The sequence below is a fragment of the Syngnathus typhle genome, linkage group LG3, assembly GCF_033458585.1.
Source record: "Syngnathus typhle isolate RoL2023-S1 ecotype Sweden linkage group LG3, RoL_Styp_1.0, whole genome shotgun sequence".
Classification (NCBI taxonomy): Eukaryota; Metazoa; Chordata; class Actinopteri; order Syngnathiformes; family Syngnathidae; genus Syngnathus; species Syngnathus typhle.
Window position 1 is genome coordinate 11,402,174 of NC_083740.1, and position 22,883 is coordinate 11,425,056.

The 22,883-nt window shown below is 39.7% G+C and overlaps 1 protein-coding gene across 4 annotated transcripts in view; it reads left to right on the plus strand.

Moving 5' to 3' along the window:
- Positions 1–22,883, plus strand: part of rptor (regulatory associated protein of MTOR, complex 1) — a 90,249-nt gene that overhangs the window by 28,679 nt on the left and 38,687 nt on the right. For all 4 annotated transcript variants that reach the window (XM_061274430.1, XM_061274433.1, XM_061274432.1 and 1 more), the window contains exons 8-20: positions 24–83; positions 5,267–5,367; positions 7,499–7,643; positions 11,353–11,428; positions 12,267–12,368; positions 15,670–15,753; positions 16,225–16,335; positions 17,227–17,301; positions 17,452–17,517; positions 19,075–19,266; positions 20,723–20,863; positions 21,082–21,202; positions 22,248–22,388. In XM_061274430.1, coding sequence (XP_061130414.1) covers positions 24–83; positions 5,267–5,367; positions 7,499–7,643; positions 11,353–11,428; positions 12,267–12,368; positions 15,670–15,753; positions 16,225–16,335; positions 17,227–17,301; positions 17,452–17,517; positions 19,075–19,266; positions 20,723–20,863; positions 21,082–21,202; positions 22,248–22,388 — 1,415 coding nt within the window. The remainder of the gene's footprint in view (positions 1–23; positions 84–5,266; positions 5,368–7,498; positions 7,644–11,352; positions 11,429–12,266; positions 12,369–15,669; positions 15,754–16,224; positions 16,336–17,226; positions 17,302–17,451; positions 17,518–19,074; positions 19,267–20,722; positions 20,864–21,081; positions 21,203–22,247; positions 22,389–22,883) is intronic.

Sequence of the window (22,883 nt, forward strand, 5' to 3'; positions counted from 1 at the left end):
CACAAATATTTTTTTTTCTTTAGGTTTTGCATGCAGAAGAGTGCTAAGTTGGTGCCTGGGGTGACGTTAGACCTTATTGAGAAGTAAGTGATTGTCTTAAAGGTACTGCACCTTCTCAAACATACACAGTTGCAGATGCAAGTGTGTGGTCCTTTGGAATTTCTTGGATTTCTGCAAAAATTGGTCATGAGGTGTGATCATCTCAGTCACAGTTATAAACAGAATAAATCTAATTTCCTAACACCACCCAAACAATTGCTTCTTAGCTGTTATAGGACTCAACTTTTAAATAATGTATGTGTGTATATACGTATATGTATTTCCGTACATATTGACTATTCTTTGTATTTGCGATCCATATTGCTATACTGTACTTTCCATGACTAAAAGAAGTATGTGACCCCTTCGCCTAGGTTAAAAAGTTCTCCAAAAACTGTAATCGGAGGCAGGATTGAACTGTCTCTTATAAAGAGACCAATTTTGAGTTTTCTATTCTCGTTGACCAGAGTGGACCATGCCACAGACACCGAGCTCTTGGAATAACTACAATTAAGTTTTGTCATGGACCAGCCAGCATGTAGTGAAACATAACTTCATTATCAATTATCTGTTCAAAGCAAAAGGTCCATTTTTCAACGTTATCCGCTTGTGGTTTATTAAAATAAGCATGCCAAGTTTGCCTTCCTTCTTGGCGGTCCAAGTTATTGTCTCATCATCTGCCAAATTAATGCAGCCTGGGATTGCTTTTTTGAGCTTTATTCTTCAGTATACAAAATGTGCTACAATGATCAGTCAGTTATATTTCAAAACATCATTTTAAAACAATCACAATGGTTCCTTTCCTGGTCCATGACACAGCCACCCAGTCCACAACGAACAAATGCATACATGGACTATTTGCTCCAAAAGTCCATCATTAATGGCATTGCTGGAATTTATGATCAAACAGCGCACATGGCCTAAAAGTTAGAACATTATATGGGAACTGTGCTGATTTGACAGAACTGTTAAACAAGAATCCAGCAATGACAGCATGCTGCAACCAGCCTGACTCCAAGGAGTAAAGTTCAAGATGAACATCAGTAAATCTGTGTAAAGAAGCTGGCATGTTTGATTTGGAGAAGAACTCATTTTCACGTAAACTGATACTGTGACTCGAAGGAAGTGTTCTGAGTAAAACTAACAAAAAAATTAGGTTATGTAGATTTTATGCTCCTGAGTAAAAAAGGACAAAGCTCAGCTGTCTCATATATAAAGTTGCGCTCTTCTTATAAAACTCAACCATACATATTTTAAATATCCTTTATTTGTCAGTCACATTAGCTTATTTATTTAGATTTAGATTTTCAAACTGCAATCGAATGACATCCAGACCACATCTCTAGCCTAAATTCTGCTAAGTATCTCTAGGCTGTTCTAGTCATAAAATAGCCTCAAATAATCATAGTTATTGATAGCTGGAGATATTTACATGCAAGGTACCAGACTTAAATACCACCCTTACCTACCATTATTTTCCGCACTATTAGGCACACTAAAAAACTTAAAATTTACTCAAAGAACCACAGTGCGCCTTATATATGGATCAATTGATTAATTTGGTGATCCATACTGGTTGTACACAGCGCTCTGCCAAACTGTTTCAGTCCATTTTAGTGCGACTAGTAAATTCCAAGGTTGCATCGCTCTCAGCATTATGACAACCTATAGGCTAGAATCCATCCCATTTCTTGATTGACATACAGGTAAGCCTATCACGGTGACCCCCCCCCCCCCCCCTCATCAAAGCTAAGAAGCTTATCAACGCATTACGCATCACCAAGGGTGCAAAGATCACCACATCGTCTCCAACCGAGCCAGAGAGCTTAAGGCAACTTGCAGCACCATCGGTAGGCTATCAGAAATATGGAAGACACACTGTATCCGCACCCCAATAAAGGCCCATCTCCTCAACTCACCAATCCACTCTGCCTCATGCTATGGTTATGTGATTATGAATTGTGGACACTTAGCCGATGGCTTAGTGTTTTTTCCAAAGGAACTGCCTCCACAACATCCTCAGCATCAGATTATACGACTTCCCCACCAACGCCAGTACACCAGTTGTAATATTTTTAATATTGTGTCAATTAGAATTCTAGGACTTATGAGCAAAACGTAAATGCTGCTAATGAACAAAAAGAAAGGTTTTTGCACCTCCTAAAATCCTTGCAGTTACCTCATGCTGCATGAGGCAAATATCTCCTCTCCTGTTTTTATTTTTCTGCAGGATATGAATAAAACATTCTTCAAGAACAGAACAGTTAGAACTAGGCAACAGGTGGTCGAATGCAAAACAACTTTCAACCCATCTAGTCATTCACAGCCTTCTGGAGACCTAATTCGTCTCTCAGCATTCACCCATGGCAATTTATATAAGAAATAATAATGAAATGAACACATTGTTATTATTAGCACTGTTTTTGTGGCAGATAAAGATTGCAGAATTTTAGATCGTTGAGGTATGGCACATTGCCCTGTGCGATGAATGATGCCACTGATGTCTCTTAGCTGAATAATGAATCTCTCAGCTCATAAAAAAAAAAGACATTAAACTCATTTGCCATCCCACATATGAGTCATAAAACTGAATATTATGAAGTTAAGTGTTATTTCTCAGTTTGAAATAATCAAATAATCAAATGTGCTACTGTAGAATGAATGAGTGGCTTGTAGGTTAGATGTCCAATTAAATCGTTCAGGTCAGACAAAACTGGAAAACACAGACCAGGCCTTGGTGACGGATCAGTTCCGTTAATGAGGTTCAATATTAATTCATTTATTCACTTATTTATTTATCTAGCATGAAAAGATCCACCTTGACATTCATATCTTAAAACATGGTTGCAGTTTAAGCTATCTGTCGCTGTATATTTGTATCATGACAATAAAAAGCATTTATTTATGTGCTTTTAAGGTCACGTGCCTCACTGTGCAATTAAAAAAAAAAACATCATGATAGCTCATGCAGTGTTACCTTCAACTGCAAACATGGACCAGCTGAGTCATGTCATTTGAAGTATACCGTATTTTCCACGCTATAAGGTGCACCGGATTATAAGGCGCACCTTCAATGAATGGCCCATTTTAAAACTTTGTCCATATATAAGGCGCACCAGATTATAAGGCGCACCTTCAATGAATGGCCCATTTTAAAACTTTGTCCATATATAAGATATATACATTTGGCCCGCGGGCCGGACTTTGGACACGCCTGCTGTAGTGGCTCAATATTGGTCCATATATAAGGCGCACCTGATTATAAGGCGGACTGTCGGCTTTTGAGAAAATTGGAGGTTTTTAGGTGCGCCTTATAGTGCGGAAAATACGGTACTTGTATTGTGTTAAATAGTTTAAACATTTACAAATGGAAATCTGATTTTTTTTTAGAAAAGAAAAAACATTTTATTTTAAAGCCATATTGCCCAGCTATACAAACTCTCGATAAGAAAGAATAATTGGGCTCTTCATCCCATTAATTCCTGGCGGCTGAATGGCTCAGAGCGCAGTACCCCCTGGCTTTGGATGCCGGTGACATGAGTTCAAATCCTTCTCAAGGTCAACGGTACTATCTAATTGGGTGCCTCGACACGACCCTTTAAGTTGTGTCAGGAAGGTCATGCGGCTTAAAAAATGGTGCCAAACAAAACATGCTAAGTCCAAAGTCAAACAACAAAATCACATTGAAGATTCCTTTTCTTTTTGACCATGTGTTCACTATCTCAACTTCCCACATTCAACACATTCTGGCTGTATTTTCTCACAATGGTCAATTATATAAGATAGTCACGACGTCTTTTCCTGCTCACAATACACGTGTCATCTTGTCGAAGCTTTCTTAAATGACAGTATTTCTCTCTGTTTTAGCCCCCTCTCCCACACACACACGCACACACACACACACACACGCACACACACACACACACACACACACACACACACACACACGCACACACACACACGCACCCACGCACACACACAGTCACACATAACACCCTCTCTTATTTACATGCGCTCCTCCCTTGCACGACGTTGGCACCATGGACATGTTATTACCAAAGGAAATTTGTGTAGCAAATTAGCAAACATTTTTTATCATGCAGAAGTTTGATGGAATATAACATTTGTACTGAATCCAATCATCAATGCTCAATGCATTATTTAAAAAAAAAAAAGGCTAAAACTATCATCCAGCATGAATTACTAAGTGTAATTTATCTTGGTGTTCTATGATAATTGGGTGATTTCCACGGGAAAGAATTTGAATTCACACAGATTGTGATCAGCGTATGTTGACAATCAAAGTCAAAGTCAGCTTTATTGTCAATCTCTTCCCATGTCAAAACACACAAAGAAACCGAAATTACGTTTTCTCTATCCCACGGTGACGAGACATATTACACGATAGACATACAAGTAAGCGACACAATATAAAACAAGAAGGCAAAAATTCAAACAATAAATAGTAAGAGTGATGAATAAATAATAAATAAACAGATAACACAATAAATAAGAGGAGCAAAACGGAGCCAGCAAGCATAGCGCAAAAGTACAGGACGCTACGCAGAACGGGGAATAAATATTGTAAATAAATTTATTCCCAAAGCTGTCATTTTATTAAGAAAATAAATGTATTCTTTTATTTATTTAATCTCCATAGAGCTCCAAAAATGTTAGAAGACCAATCACTAAAACAAATCACCCGCAGCTCGCGCTTTGCACCTTGTGGATTATTTGATAGTTGTTGTTTAATCATTTACACCTCTAATATTGTCGCTGTTCAATCAAATGCACACAATTTCCCAATTTTCCCAATGTTTTGTTTTTATCAAAAGTTACTTTCTTTGATAAGGAAAAAAACGTGGGCAATATATATTCTTTCATTGGACAGCAACCACAGACCACTGCAATTACAATATATGTAAATTAAATCTAAAATAATTGTTCATCTTGTTCAATAGATTGCCAAATGCTTCTGTTTTCGCTTATTAGGCCTTCATGGACTGTAGCAGCTTCCATGAACAACCTATACTCACACATGAATATTCAGCATTTGTGCTCTTCGTCTGTCCATCTGAGTTAAAGCCCAAGCGTCTGTAAATGTAAATACCCTCAAATATGTGAGATCACAATGTCGAGTGATTGCCACTTTGTGTTCTGAGTCATCTATGTGACGTGACAATGAGTTGCTGACACCGAGCCATCTGTGTTGTTATGTTGTGTGCAGGATCCCTGGCAGACTCAACGACAGGCGCACGCCCCTCGGAGAACTCAACTGGATTTTCACAGCCATCACTGATACCATTGCTTGGAACGTGTTGCCCCGAGGTGTGGCTCTGCATGCATAAGCAAACTTCCCTACAATTTCAAATAATACTAGAGTAATAATGACGCATTGCAACAGTAATGGTGTAGATGTACCGCTTGAGTTCAAGAGGGTGTTTGTTTGGTAACTAAAAACTTGCAGATCAACAGATTTTATTTCTAAAATTCACAATGTGTATAACAGTCAACTTTATTTTCTTGTCTAAAAGCAGAGATAAATAAATTTATTTACAAAGCTGTAATTTTATTAAGAAACTAAATGTATTCTTTTATTTATTTAATCTCCATAGAGCTCCAAAAATGTTAGAAGACCAAAGGGAAAAAAAACAGCTTCCAAATAACTTATATTTAAGCTTGGCAATGAGAAAAAGTGCCTCTGGCTAATGTCTGTGTCAAGATATAACTCTTTTCCCTGCTGTCCCCCGTTTTTTTTCACTCTTCCTTGCGTTGTTGCTCCTCCGTGAGCTCTTACTGCCATGCCTTCGGCTAGTGTATTCAGTGATTAACAGGCCATTAGTCTCTGACAATTACTAATTGATAATTATGTGCGGGTTCTTTCAAGTGAACATGAGAACGGCTCTCAATACACCAGGTCAGCATTTGTTTCTAAGTTTTGCTATATTGAATATGAATTAATGTGGCGCCAACTATTAATTTTGATGCAAACACAGCAATACGAAACCGCTTACGAGCCTTGGTGTTGCATCCACTCACCCCAGGGTCATATCGTGAACATCCATTCTCTGAACCGCTTATGCACCGCCTACTGCCCTTGACTTTAATCTTGAAGTATCTCCTTTACGCTTTTCTGTGCATTAGAAAGACCTTGAGGAGGAGACCAGAGGAGAATGAGCCGTCCGCAGCCTGGCTCGGGCTAGTACTGAACAGTTGACTCCGATGGCCGCTGTAGCCTGTTCATCAGTTGCCCATTGACTGAGCTAGATGTATTATTTCATTTGTGGGATTTACATTTTTTATACAGTGCACACAGTTATTATTATTATAATTATTATTATTATTAGGGCGGCTCGGTGACGCACTGGCTAGCACGTCCGCCTCACAGTAAGGGGGGGTGCAGGTTCGATTCCACCTCCGGCCCTCCCCGTGTGGAGTTTGCATGTTCTCCCCGTGTCCGCGTGGGCTTTCCCCGAGCACAGGTTTCCTCCCACATCCCCAAAAACATGCTTGGTAGGCCGATTGAGCGCTCCAAATTGCCCCTAGGTGTGAGTGCGAGTGCGGATGGTTGTTCGTCTCTGTGTGCCCTCCGATTGGCTGGCAACCAGTTCAGGGTGTCCCCCGCCTACTGCCCGATGACAGCTGGGATAGGCTCCAGCAAGCCCGCGACCCCCGTGGGGATAAAGCGGTACAGAAAATGGATGAATTATTATTATTATTATAATAATCATCATTACCCGTACCTGTCTTTTATGCAGCACACTAACTCCCAGCACCAGTAACAATGTGACAATGCTGATGGCTGTCAAAGCCTTTTAAACCCTCGGGGCTCTACCGTTAATGAAGCAACCCACGTCAAGGAGAATCCCAGTAATGATACTCTGCTGCACACCCAATTCAAATCACCCAGACTATTGTACAACTCTGCTATGGGCTCGGTCAAAATATTACTTACGTTCAGCACATACAATTTTGCTCATACAACAAAAAAATAAAATTTCCGTAATATAAAAAAAACATAGGTCTGCAGGAAATTGGCTTGTCCCATCGTTCTATTTGCTTCTGATTATAGCTCATTATGGTGACAGGTGAGGTATGGCTCATCCCATATTACTTCAGGAGAGAATTGGTACACCCTGGACTAGTCATCAATGTATTTTGGGTTGTTAAGGTGGGTGGAAGCCAGAGGATTTGAAGAAACCCACAAGGAATGCATGATAGCCAAATGCTCCATTGTGCCTTCTGATCCCGTAATGAAAATAAAAATGTAACCTAATTCATTTTAATTTTTTCAGATCTTGGCCCTCGGTATTCACAAAGCACATACACGGTGCACCTTCTAACATTTTTGAGTTGCTCTAGTTTGGGTAGTTGGTATTTTTGATTTTCTCTATATACGTAACTGCTATTTTTTGCTGCCTTGTAATTTGTGTTAATTTTTATCTGCATCTGCGTATAGATTTGTTCCAGAAGCTGTTTCGTCAGGATCTTCTGGTGGCCAGCCTGTTCCGCAATTTTCTATTAGCAGAGAGGATAATGAGGTCATACAACTGTACACCTGTCAGCAGCCCTCGCTTGCCTCCAACATACATGCATGCCATGTGGTAAGACACACTAACACAGCCCTGGCTTTGCATGTTGAAATAGTGAAGAAGGTAAAAAAGTATCAGGGTCCTCAGTGATCACATCTGTTTTTTAGTACATGCCACAGTAAATGACAAAATACATTCTTGGTTAGACAAAAGGTACAGAGTGGCACTATCTACATTTTATGATACCACAAAGTAACTTTTGTACTAAAGGCTGTGCAGTGATAGAAATGCCAACAGCCAAAAGTTAATGAGGCTCATTTGTAAAATGAAAAATCCACCCAAATGCTGGACAGTTAAAAGCATTGCACAGGAAGTGTGAACGCAATGCGAAATGCTGCATTACCTAATTCTTTTTTAGTTTCAGCTCTGATATCATTGAAAACCTGCTATGTACAATTTGGAATGGGTTTTTTTTTTCCTCTCCACAAATCCATACTATTGGCCAGTCCACACACATGGGTGTTATTTTTATTTTTGTTTGACAATTTCTTGACCAATGTAAAGGGTTGACAATGACTTGTTCCCTTTACAATGTAATGTTTTTTTTAATAGAAAACATAAAATCAAAAACGCTAACCTTCTGTTCTTATTTTGACCAAAATTCGAAACTAGACGCGGACCAATTTTTCTCTCATGATCTTCCACCTTTGCTGGAACTCAAACAAATCCAAACCCACTGCCACATAAATGTCACGCCAGGAGTTGGCTGCCATTTGAGCCTCTTTGTAGTTGGTTGAGGTGGCATTGTATGAATCCACATATTTGTGCACCACAGCTGCTCTTTTTCTGTTTTAGAGATTGCAGTATTGAGAAACATATCTAAAATAGTGAAGAACAGCATCGTAGCATGTGACTAAATAGGCCAATCACAAGAGTGCGGGCGGCACTGCACGCACAGCAACAATTTCTGACATATGCATGTCGTGTGTTGGCCACGGGTCACAGAGGTCAGCGGTGGTCACGTGATTCACCACGGTAGTCGACACTGCGCCCATGCGAGTGTAAATAGGCTTTTAGCCAGAACGGATATATTGAAACTGTCTGTATAATCTGACAGTAGACTATTTTTTAAATTATTTTCCTGCAAAGTAATCTCACTCTGGACCCATCTTGTCATCAAATGTATTTTATTTTTAATTTGTTCGACAAACCTAGCCTATCGAAGACTGTTGTGGAAGTGCCGATCATTTGCCATGCAAGTGGGCACATGCTGAGGGGTCAGTTATGAAGTCACTGCATACACACACAAATCAACCTGCTATTGGTAACTATAATAACTTTAGATAGCTGTCTAAAAAGTACATTTAATTTCAATCATAGTCTCTCTCTTTTTATGTAATCCCAAACACAGTGGTACTCCTTGTAACACAGTATCTCCACACTGTAAGAAACACTTTTCCATTAACTTTGTACCTGTACACAAACAGTTCCCCCTCCATAGTTTTTTTTTCTTTTTGTTTTCTATAAACGCATCCCTGCAACCTCCCACTCGTTATCTGGCTTGCGTTGAGAAGCAAAGAAAGCCTTCTCGACAGTCCTTCCTTGCAAGGCAGATTGTTGCGTAACATAACAACATGGCACCACTTTTTGTAAAGTATTTTGCGCTTGCAGAACTGAATAGTTTTTCTTTTGCCTCTTAAGTCTAGGTTAGGTCTGTGTGTATATCATTATGTTCAGGGCAACAATTATTGAGAGCTCTACTGCACTGCAACACATGCAGTATTTAGTAGCACGGAATAATGACAAGACTGTGTCGAAATCAAGACCGATAAATGTGAAAGTGCCACAAATAAAAGACCACTTTAATAATAGAAGTGAGATTAGGAATTTATGAGTAGAATGACAATAAAAAGAAGCAATCAAACAATTTGGGGGTTGCTAGATCGATGGTCGTGCCCGCACACGGGCAGCAATTGTTATTCAAATGGTGTTGAACTGGATAGAGCAGAAAAATCCAAGGCTGATTACTCCCCTGTGGACAGTTTCAGTGTGAGAGTGTGTACAAATGTGGGAGTGTGTGTTACTGCACCACTCTCTGCAGGCAACGGTGACAAGTGCTTAGTCAGCCACCAACTGCTCCCTTACACTCCTCTGTTGACTGCTGTCCCCATTTTACATGCACCACACACACAAGCACACACTGACAGGTTTTGGTGATGAGTTGCTCATTGATATTGGCACCCGTTACCTGAGTTAATGCTGTCATCCCAAGTGGTGCTGCATCCTCCTCCCCGTGAGCGTGCCTTTGCTGATTTGGCTCTCCTCTCTTGCATTTCTGCTCTGGCCCTTTGATTTTGCACATCGCTGGCCAAGTTGGAGATCTTTTTATTCAAATTCAGTCTCTTGTTACGAAATCTACATTTTCTTGCCATTTTTCTCACATTTTTCCATGGAATCTTTTGTGACTTTATTCCATGTTGCAATATTTACAGCACATCCCATATGCATACAGTGATGTCACTTCCATCCCAAATCAACTTTCACCCTCGAAATCAATGGAAACGTCATTAACCTGTTCCAATGAGGGGGGCGGTGGTTCACTGGATCGCTATCAAATCCGATCCGGGCCAAAATAACATGATCCAATCCATAAGCCTAATGTATTATTTTTACCAAACTTCCCTTTGTGTGACATCCCAAAGCATAGAAAAGCCATCGCTGAGGTTGTCATGTGCCTGTATTCTGATCACGTGAGCAGTCGTTGCACAGTGAATTTTTTGAAGTCAGTATAAGGCAAATTACATCCACCTATTATTGACATCTATTAGTGACAAAAAGAAGCGGACAGTTTATAAGATTGGGATTGGCCGATCCTCGCGGCTTCAGTATCGGTCTTGGATATCGGAAAATAGTATCAAGCCAACGCCAGTTCATGCCTCCCCACCAAAATAAAACGAAAAATATTTGTAATGTCTAAAATATCATGTATGTGAAGTCACTCGTATCTTGTAATTAAACAAAAAACAATCTACCAAGGTTATAATGTTCCATTTTTTATTTTTTAGCCCGAGGTATAAACACGTTTCAATCCATTGGATCGCTTAATGTACACTTTTGTACGGTGCCCGTGTATTTAAGCTCATGGAACTGTTTTTGGTTTTGAAACGTTAAAATCCAGTTAAATCAGAAAGGATAAAAAATGAATCATTGCATTTCGACTGTCAATGGACTTTAAGAAGGATTGTGGGGATGCTGTCCGGGAGTGCAGCGAATGCAGTAACTCATTCATGGAATGATCAAGAGGAATTGATATGGCAACAGAATTGCGAGCAGAATTGCTAATTCATCAAATACAATCGGTTATTAAAATACTTGCCGAAATTTTGAAGGTTAACTGGAAAAAAGACTTTGCAATCGCGCACCAGTGGATCCATTTTTTGTTTTCCTTCCCGAGTTGTTGAGTATCATATTGCAGTGCGGTGCAATCGTCAGCATCCATCAATTGACAGTAACGCTCACTAATTATGATGGAAAAGCTCCTTTGAGGCCTGGAAACACGAACGGGCAGAGAGAGGAAGACTGGTCAAATAGAGAAACTGAGATAGGTGTCCAAATTGTGTTGCATAACCGTATGAATTAGTTATGATGACCATGAGAGGATTAAAGGCTCCTTGCTGCCCTCTCTTGGCCCCCGGGCTGAAAATATAAAGCATACAATGACAGGTTTGTGAAAAGAGGACATGTTTAATAGAAATGGTTCCGGATGTGTCACCTCTCTCAGGCAAGCGTGGGACCTGGCTGTGGATATCTGCTTGTCTCAGCTGCCAACCATCATTGAGGAGGGCACCGCTTTCAGGGTAAGTGTGTTTTTCCTACACAAAGCAAAAAAACTATTTCAAAAGCACCTGTGAAACTCATGTTTTCATTTATTACACACCTACTGGTGTTGCCAAATCTGACCCTTTACTTGGAGCAACAGGTCTCTGACATGGTAAACACACGTGACCCACTTTTGCTTCTAATAAGCACCAAATTCAATGGCAATTTTTTTTTGACACAGGAAATTGGCACTGCATTTTGAGGGGGATCCAGTTATTAACGCAAGCAGTGGTGAAAACTATATCACTAGCTGAGGTAATTAATCAGTGATCGCCTTTGGGATTAACTAAAACAGACCAGAAAATCATAAGGACAAATGGGGACATAGATCCTATTGAACCCTGATGGGACAAACCAAAAGTCACAATAACATATACAATAAACATCACTTTAATCTTTACTCTAATATAGTGCGAGTCTTCCTTGTGTAGGGACTTATTAAGCTTTCATTGGGCACAAATCAATCTGGCCTTTCCGCCGAAAGGCATTGATACTTCCCTTTGACATCCATCAACAGTTGTTAACCGTCCTAATTCCCGCTGCACTATTAGCGCTCGGCGTGATCCAAACCCCTCCAGCAACCAATCAGTCAGGCATGCTACTATGGCAGCAGCGAGTGAGATACGGCAAAGGTGATCTTGATAGATCGGGATTTATGTCGTTACTGCAATGTGTTGTCACTCTCTGGCTCATGTGTCAGGGTTGTTATGAAATGCTGACTGCAGATTGGCTTTTTATGCATAGCTGTCTGTGTGTGCGTATGTGTGTGTGTGTGTGGTGGGGTGCACACGTATGTGCGCATGTTTGTCTCCACAGCACAGTCCTTTCTTCGCAGAACAGCTGACAGCTTTTCAGGTGTGGTTGACAATGGGCGTAGAGAACCGGAATCCTCCTGAACAACTCCCAATTGTCCTGCAGGTATGCACTTGCGCTCAATTACACCTTGGAGCATGGAAGAAATATTTATATCCATATTTATCTGTCCATCTATCCAGATTTTTAAAAAAGTGGATTGCTTAACTGATGGATGGAAAAAGTCGACACGATCCTGTTTAAATGTCTATTTTTTCTGTGTGAAATTGAGACCAAGATGATACTTTTCAAAGCTGTTTTCCCACCAACGTGACATCCAGCCCAAAAGGATGTAAGAATTAACAACTGGGCTAATGTGGTTGCGCAAATGTACACACCCTCTTAGTCTTATGACCAGCCACATTCAAAAAGGTATGTTATGTGGGAGTCAGCCCACACCTGCCATCATTTGAAGTGTTTGGTTAATTCTAAATTAAGTTTAATATCAGAGGGATTTGATTGTTTTGTCCACAATCCCTAAAGGTTTGTTGCAAACACACTTGGCGCCACCAAAGGAACACCATGCTTACACAGAAGCATAGTGGTAGTGACATGCTTTGGGGCTGTTTTTCTCTATCTGCAACTGGGGCCTTAGTTTAGGTGGAGGACAGTATGAACAGTCCCAAATACTGTTAGCACAAACATTTCAGGCTTCAGATAGAAAGCAATAAAAAAAAAAATTGCATGAACATGTAAACTTTATTTAGAATTAATAAGAGGTACTCTAAATGATGGCTGTTGCTGACTCCCATTTAACATGAGTTTGGATGTGATTGCGCAGTTAACAAGGCCAAGTCTCCAATTATTGTATAAGAGGGTGTGGCACCCTGGCGGGTTTTTTTCTCCTTTGATTATTTTTAATGTCCCCTCTCAAAAAGATTTACAGGAAGGTCACATAGATAGTATAAAACATTTTGAAATGTTTTATCTTTTTATACTGCAAAAATGCATTTGCACATGGGTGTGTAGACTTTTTATATCCTCTCTCTCTACTATTCTAATGTAGCCTACTTTGTCACATAGTACAAGTTTTCTTCCTGGATTAATTATTTGATACTACTAATCTGTAGATGTTGCAAGAGCAGCCTTTGACCTATAAATCTTTTTTGAAAGACTTTAAATAATGACAGAATCAAATCTATATAGCATGCTGCCATATCAAATAAAAGTATTGAATACTGTATATGCAGTCAAATAGAAGTGTTAAGCATGAACCTTCATCCGGCCTCTGTATTATTAAGTATAGCTGTTTTATGTTCAACTGAGATCTACCTAATCATCAAGTCTCTCAACCCCAAGTCTTCTCTGGGGCTGAATGATAATAGCGGTATTATTACACTGTTGAGGATTGTGTTCTCAGAAGCAATAGCTACTACACAACCCAAACCCTTTTAAATTACCGTAAAACATCATTCAGCCTTTTAGAGAACTCAACAGAAGTGTTCCTGTTGTATTTTTTTTTCCCCTCTAATTATCTTTCACACACCACAGCTCGCTGAGCATTTCAGCTTAATGTCTAGTGCCAGGTTAGGATGAGGCCGATAGTAACAAAGAGGAATGTGCGGCTTCTAGGATGCCATCCCTTTCACAGATAAACCCAAGGTGGAAATTGAGTTTAAACAGGCTTTATCCTTCCATTATGCAAGAGAAACCGCTTTAGCTCATGACGATTGCATCTTGATTGAACTCATATATCAGCAAGAGTTCTCCACTGAATGGAAAATTACCACTGTAGCACTTCTTTCCACACCATTACTGTACGCTACTTCTCTTTAAATCTCCCTCCCCGAGCGGCCGATATGTGCAACACGAGCGGGCTAATTTTCTTCATTAGAGCCCAGCTACAAAGACTGTAACAAGACCAAAGTGTCTGATGTTCCCAATAGTTGTTACATATTTTTAAATGCCCAATTAGGGTACCAAAACCTTGATGGTGTGCATCAACTGTTGGGTTCCTCTCTACCCATCCCACCGGGTTCTACCGCTGTTGTGTTGGATTATATCACAGCGCAGTGGCAGTGTGTTGAATGGTAATTTCCTGCTGACTAAGTCCTCCGTTCACACTTCTGCCAAGACTTGTTAAAAGCTGTGGGAAAAGCCACACTGATTGGGTACAACTACGGTGTGTGAAGGCAAACACAGAGGTGAGAGAGGATGGTAGGAGCAGCAGTAATATTATGAAAAAACATTGTATCATAGTTGTGTAATCTTAAAGCTGCTTTAAGATTCATATCAAGTTTTGTAGGTGGAAACGTATTTGTCGTGACATCTGAATGATGAGGGGATACAATATAATATTGTTAGCCGCTGTAAGATTACACACACTTTCAAATAAATACTGGGGAAATGATCTTCGAAAGCACAGGTGTCAAACTCAAGGCTCGGGGGCCCGATACGGCCCGCCACATCTTTTCATGTGGCCCGCAAAGACAAATTGTGCATCAAATTCGTGTCATTACTAGAATTGCAAATTGTCTTCACTTTTATATCTTTTTTTCCAAATAGTTGACCAGTTTTCCCTTGTCTGATTTGAAAACAAGTTATTTGTCAGTTTGTTTTTACTGTATGTAGCTTTTACTGTATATCGCTTTTACTGTATATAACATGAGGTGCTCATACATTTATTTGGGTTGACAGTGGCCCTCCAAAAGAAGCTACGACTACAATGCAGCCCGCGAAAAAAACGAGTTAACCACCCCTGTTCTAAAGAAACTAAAGAGAAAAAAAATGAAATTAATTTATGCTTAAGAAGTTGCACATACAATGTATATGTATGGACAAACAACGTATGCATAAAAGTAAAGTTCAATAAATGATAGTTCTTAAAGATTAAATGCAACATGTCCCATGTACTTGAAGCTGAAGGTAACCTGGAGGTCTTTCCTCGCCTCCTACTGTATGTGTGGTGTCACAGAATATGCTAATAATACATCCTGTGTCGGCGGGCTGTTTGCATGTGTGCGCCTATGTTCCTCCATATGCTCTTTCCCACGCACTCTGTGGGACAGTTGCTCAGGAATGTTCACTCCTCACACAGCACATTTTGTACACGCTACTGTATGCGCAAAATGTTTTAGCAGATATAATCTTCTTGAATACAGTTGTTTGTGCCCCGTTCGGCACGAGTGTTGCGCAAACTACCTGTGTTGACCCGTGAACATTTTTAGATTTTTGTTATCCAAGCAGGCACCTCCATAAGGAAGTAAGGAAGTGTGGCTTGAGGCCAGCATGGTAGTTAGTGGTGGGGTAGCCATCTGTTTGACTCCACTGCCTCCACCTCTCTGCTCTTCTTGCTCTTTTTTGTCCTACTCCTGTTGCTTTGGGAGATGCACAAATGACCACTGACTTCTGTTTTCTACCGCTGTAGGTCCTTCTCAGCCAAGTGCATCGACTTCGGGCCCTAGACCTTCTTGGATGTTTTCTGGACCTTGGACCCTGGGCTGTTAGTCTGGTGTGTTCATCAAATACTATCTGTGTCTGTTGCTTTAATAAAATACTGTACAATAGATATCCACTATTAGAGGTAAAAGTTTTGTGCCATGGTTTTACTGACTAAAATTTGATAGGCTGGTAGGTACGTAGCAAGCGAGGTAAGTTGGAAAAATTAATGTATACTGTCTTTTGAAATGCCAGGTTTTTGTGATTTATAAAAATAATACCAAGATCATTTCTAAACTTTTGCCACAAACAATTTTAATGGTTGAATAAACCTGCCATTATCGTTTTTTTTTTTAAAGTAATTTTGGAAATCCGTGGATTCCGTCCGACGCCAGAAATATACAGTTAGTATACACATAGTTTTACCAAATTGTGACATATGACCAACAATTGATGGTGCACTATTTCTCATGTAGGCATAAATATTACAACAAATCATTTTCAGTGAACACAAAGGTATGAGTGAGTGTTTTTGTGTTTCTAGGCCCTGTCTGTTGGAATCTTCCCATATGTGTTGAAGCTGCTACAAAGCTCAGCCAGAGAGCTACGGCCACTTCTGGTTTTCATCTGGGCTAAAATCCTAGCCGTGGACAGTGTAAGTTTTTGTACGTGCGAGTCTGTGATGGAATTTACATCTGTATTGATCCCTGTCTTGTCTTGTCAGCCAGTATGTTTGTTCTCATTTTGTGAACCAATTTGTAGAGTCTGCATCTACATCTAGGTTCAACATACCAAAATTGGACTTTGATGCTATACCAGCATAAAATGCTCCGTAATGAGTACTACACCTGATCCAGCCGTCACTGAACTCTGTAATTTGTAGCCTTAGAACACGACCTGTAAACATACTTTCCGAGTACGTTAATCACACTTTGCTGACAGCTTAAATAGTATATTGTTTTAAAGTTGGCAATAAAATGTTTGCCTGCTCTTGGCTATTTGCCTTGTTTTTTGGGGGAAATGCGGCTAATTTGGAGACCAAACAGACTTGATGTCCTCTGTGAAAATGTCACTCCTATCGTGACTGAAAGCTGTATTTATTATGGTCAAATATTGCTCCTTTGACTGTCAGTACAGTGGTACAAGTTGGTTATTCAGTGAACTGGACCTTCATTGTGATCCCCGGTGCAATTTTGTTCTCAGTAGGCAGCACGCAATGCTGCATGCCCAATGAACCAGCTTTTGTGCACAACACAGCTGCCAAAGTACACCATCCCTTGCTCCTGTCTTTTTGCGTAATGCCAGCGGTAGCCACTAAGCCTGTCCAGCTTGTGAATAACCTACTGTCGAAGAAATATCGGAAAGCTTCATGTCTGATATTTTCATAATTACAAATTGTCATTCATTTAAATGGTCCCTTCTGATTTGTGGACCACACTGAATTGCCCTTGACCTAGAAAGTACTTGCATATGGAGTTGAGTTGAATGTGGGGAAAAGCGTTCAAAAGGTTAAATCTCTTCCATCCTGATTTCTCCACCTTTGTAGTCCTGTCAAGCTGACCTGGTCAAAGACAACGGTCACAAGTACTTCCTCTCTGTGTTGGCTGACAGCTACATGCCCGTGAGTATTTTTGTTATTGCTATTATGAAAGTGCAATTGAGGGCAATCGTGAATCATTCTTGACTCACCACCACTGAAAGTCACCATATTTCCTCAAAACATCTTGCAAATATCAATATGTTGTATATGTATATTTTTTTTACTTTCTAGGCTGAACATCGGACCATGGCTGTCTTCATACTGGCTGTTATTGTGAACAGCTATAGCACAGGACAGGTATGAATACATACGGGTCTGTCACAAATCATTATAGAATCAATTATCCTATCGACTATTCAATCGATTATTTAATTGCCACCCCACGCCCCTGCATACACTGTCAAGATACCTTTTTTCTGTAAAATGGACGTAAAATCGTGATGCGGCGTACTGTGATGAAGATTCAGTCTGTTCAGTTAAGTGACTTAAAACACCACTTTAAAGATGTATGGATGTCATTAAAGATGTAACCAACATCAGAGAGTGTACAGCACGACCCGTTGTTTATTTCTTGTAGGAAATCAAATCCATATTACTTCACAAATAGCCATTATGAATGCAATGTATTTCTGAACATTGTCTCATCATCTTTTAACTCGTAAATATACATTGACAAGAGCCAAGTTATTAGCCAGTTAGCCAGTATTTATTGTTAGAAATGAACCAGCAAAGTAGACAATGCCGAGATGATGTAGTTCTTCCTTTCCACAAAGCACTCAAAGATCCACGTACGAGGTTACAAATACCCATCATTAAACCTATTTGCCATCCGTCGTCTTCTTTCTGCAGTTGTTTTTCTGTCTAATTGGAATGTTATTTCACTCGTTCATCTCCCCAATTACTTATTCTTTCATCAACTTGTAAAACTTGTCTTTCAGAACTTCCCCTATAAATGTGACAAATCAGAGAATGCGAGCACATGCTAAGAAGCACCAATTTGTCTTCATATTCCTGTGTATTCAATGCCCTTACCTCTCTCCCGGGCCTGTAAATAATAGATGATCTCCAGCATAACAGCAAGACTCTCTGCCTGCTTCATAGCTCCATTATTCATCTTTCTTACATTCAACAACTGTGCTCACAACCACAGTGTCGCCATTGCCAACATGTCACTGATAACTCCCAGGGTTCAGCAGTGATGTATCACAATAGAACAACACACGAATAGTATTAAACATATGAAAGGTGGGTTATGTGTGAGAAACCTGATGGAAAGCATGCACAACCCTTTCATGGATGTGACGTCGTTTTTACCATTTTGAGCTGATTTGTTTTTAAGGGGAAAATCATGAAGCGCCTGAACAGGAAATTATAAATTTTTCACATGAATCATCAGAAAAAGCAAATACGATGACTTGAATGAAATAAATGAATTAAAACTTCTTACAGATACCATAAAAGGGTTGCAGAAGATGCTGTGTATTTTTCGTGAAGCCATTCAATCCACCTTGTGAGCGGCATTTGTTGTTTTTGCAAAAACGACAAGGTGTTATGGGGGAGGGTGATGTTTTCATCTCACTTCAGATGACCTTACATTTCCAAGCACCAATTAGCTTTTGTTCACCTAAAAAAAGAGGGTCCATTTGGTTCAAGTGGATAAGTGCTCTTGGTACAAAGCTCCTAAACCTTTGGCGTGCGAGCCAGTGTGAGGTTGTAGGTTGGCAGTGAGTTAGCGACTAATGAGTGGAAAGAGTCCAAGCTTGGAATTGTGTGTGCGATTTATGATTCTCCCAGCCAGTGAATGTCTTACACTATACTCACCCTGTATCCTTTCTCCTACCCTCCTCTCATCAGGAGGCCTGTCTGCAGGGTAACCTAATCGCAAATTGCCTGGAGCAACTTTCAGACCCCCACCCACTGCTTCGCCAATGGGTAGCCATATGCCTGGGTCGCATCTGGCAGAACTTTGACCCGGCCCGCTGGTGTGGAGTTCGTGATAGTGCACACGAGAAGCTCTACATCTTGTTGTCTGATCCAATCCCTGAGGTGAGAGGTTGACCCTGCTAAGCTCACACAAAACAGTAGCAGAAGTTGGAAAAGAGAAATTTGACAATATTAGGACTTGAAGTCGTTTTTATTTCAGGTTCATCACTAGTAGACCAAATCAACCAAATCATCTAGTTGACCTGTTGACTTTACCATCCTTGACTTTACAACACTAATGAATTAATTTAAGATCTATTAATTACCAGTCACATGTTTTGGCAAAAGCACTGGCGCTTAATCATCAGGTGGTGGACTTGCATCAAGCATCTGGCAATGTTGCACAAATAATGTGAATGCTAGCCAGGTTACTTGCAAGTCTGTCATCAAATTTATACATTATATGTAAAAACAAACACATTTGCCATGGAAGCCCATCTGGAAAAGACACCCGCTGACAAGCAGCCTTAAATCCTCACTGTAACCCATCAGGAAATCCACCACACTTTTTCCAGTTACAGTGAGAAAACAGATAATATATTGCAGTGGTCGATGAATACCTTTTTTTTTTTTTTTTAAATAAAAATTAATGACGAGTGTTGCCAAAGAAAGCAACGAGTGTCTCTCAACCGGTAGCCTTCATCCCACTCCCCCCTTCCTTGACTTTCTCATTCAATCACAAATCACAGATGCCTTCAGAGTCTCACAGGTAGTTGGATCTTAATCAAACTTTTGCAATAATCCACGTAACACAACTGCAGATTTGCTACATTACATTTGTAGCAAATATGGGATAATTAATGATAAATTTAATTAGATAATTAACTAATTATCAATTACTTAGTTACTTAGTTATTTCGTTAATGATGGTGGAAATATACTGCCAGGAGTACAATCACTACTACACCACTAGGGGCACCGCGTTGTTTTTCTCTTTACAGTTTTAAGAAGGTTTCAACAAACATAAATCTGAAATCCGGTCTAAGATCAAAAGTCACACTTTCTCACTTGCAGAACATAATCAGATTTGGATCACAAAATGAAACACAGGAATGCAATCTCTCAAGAATCTTCTCAAAATTGCATATGCATGCGGGTTCTCAGTTTTTAAGGGTTGATCAATGCATTAAGTACATTGCATGACTTCTGCTTCTTCAACTAATCAAAATAGGATGTCATTTTGTCTTGCATCCATGTTGTTCAGCTGTGCAGAATGTCATTTAAAAAAAAACATCTTTGGGCTAAATCATAACTTAAAATGTTCATTTGTTAAGAATGGCAGCCATAAATATTATCATCTAACATTTTTATAGTGAGTTCATGGAAATCCTCTGATAACAAGCTGTAAAGCTGTATTTTGTCCCAATAAGTATTTTGTTTTTCAGTGCCGTGAGCGCAACCATTGCGTAACAAGGCTTTGACCTTGATGTTTTAAATGTTAACACAACCAATTATAAAGGCATGGAAGCAAAGTTAATCAAAAGAAGTGTGAGTTGAAACTGTAATTGTGTCGCTCTAGGTGAGGTGTGCTGCTGTCTTTGCTCTCGGTACATTTGTGGGAAACTCCGCTGAGAGGACGGACCACTCCACCACTATTGACCACAATGTGGCCATGATGCTTGCCCAGCTCATCAACGATGGCAGCCCTGTAGTCCGCAAGGTCAATCCTCACACACACACACACACACACACACGCGCATACATGCGTGCACAAGTGCTACACATTCCTGGATTAAAAAATATTAACAAAGTATATTTCGAATACAAATTTATTGGATGCTGAAATACTATAATCCAGTACTGTATATTCAAATCCCAAAATACTGTTCGCAGTATAAACAGTGTTTGTTTGTTTATTGTATTTTTGTGTGTTTGCAGGAGTTGGTGGTAGCATTGAGCCACCTGGTAGTTCAATATGAAAGCAACTTTTGTACCGTTGCTCTTCAGTTCATAGAGGAGGAGAAAAATTATACTGTGTCATCGCCAGCCAACACTTCAGGTAACCTCACCTAAAACGCCATTCAAGTCGCGTTTGACACATTTACGCAGAGGATGGCTGTGCAGTGGACCCTTGGCATACTCACTGATTTTGTTTCCATTTTTCTTTTTAAATATCTTTTGTTTGTTTTTTGAGAGCTAATTCCCTTTTTTAAATCCTAGTGGAGTTTAATCCCCTGTTTTCTGTGAATTTTTCATTATTATTATTTTTGTTGTTGTCATTGATATTATTCTTAGTGGTATAAAACTGAGTTCCTGGATATTTGAACTATGTCCAACATTTTATGATACATATCTGCAGGCTCAGCGAGAACTTAAATCGGATAAGTGTACAAAATATCCATCCTAAAAGCATAGAGTACCTGTTCATATCATGACAACAGATAATTTATGGTGATCACTCACATAAATAGTCCTCTTCTAAGAGGCAGCTACAAAAGAAGCTCTTGTAATATGAGCCTCTTTTCCAGAGAACAGAAGACCTACAAATATCAGTACATATTCAATGCATGTTTACTCCCCTCATGAACGAAGATGCTTTTCTCACGTTATTTAGCCCCTACCTTTAATGTTTTGGTAGGAGAGTACAATACCAACCAACAAAGCAAAATTACTTATCTAAGATAATTGCACACTCTTCTATTACTCATGCCGTCAGGTCTTCTGTCAGTGATTTTCACGTGAAAATTCTGCCAGCAAATGTCATGTGCATCATTTCTTGTCAGAGACCATTTGGGGTTTATTCTATTTTCATTATTAATTAGATAGCTCACAAAATGTTCATGGTAGCTGAGATCGACTAGCAATTTTTCTTATAAATCTTTTGAAGAGGGTTTGGTTAGCAGATACTATGTCTATGGATGTCACTGCAAATTAGCACTCACTGCAAAGGTTAATGGATTATGGAATTTAAAGGGATCCAAATGTTCACACCTGATTGTTGTCGTATGTTTTTTCTCTTATAAACTGAACTGAAATGTCGGTTGACGATAAACAGAAGAAAAGTTCTTCCATGTATTTTTTTATTCACTTTTATTTCCTTCCAGAGCCTGGTAACTTAACTCCTGTGAGGGACAGTCCAGCCATCCCACGTCTCCGATCTGTCAACTCCTACACTAACATTCGTGCAGTCACCACTGCCCGTAACCTGAACAAAAGCCTACAGAACCTGAACCTCAATGAAGAAGGTAGGAGTGACAGATTGTCAGCAGGAAAATAAAAATCACCTTCTAGAAAGAGAGCTATTGCGGTTGTTGGAGGCTTTTAAATTAATCTGGTGTTCCATGAAGATTTACAAGATTAGATTGGAAACCACTATCTGTGAACTGTGCAGCTAACTAGTCATTCACCCGTGCCGCCTCGCATATATGCAATGATAAAGAACTTCTCTGAGAAAGTTTCAGTTCCTAATTCATCTAATTGGTTTACAATCTTTTAATCGTTAATAAAAGCACTAAATGAATAAACATGAATAACAACAACTTGCATCATTAAGAGGTATTGCAAAATAATTTGCTCACTTGGTACTTTTGTAAAAATATGGCCACGTTTGAAGAGACATGTGTGTGGTAACAAAGTAGAATAAGATCTCAGCTCCAGCTGCACCTATGGATCCCATAGTAGTAGGTTTTGGTGCATGAGGCTGTGATTTGTGTTCCTGCTGAGGGATTCAAGCAGCTATA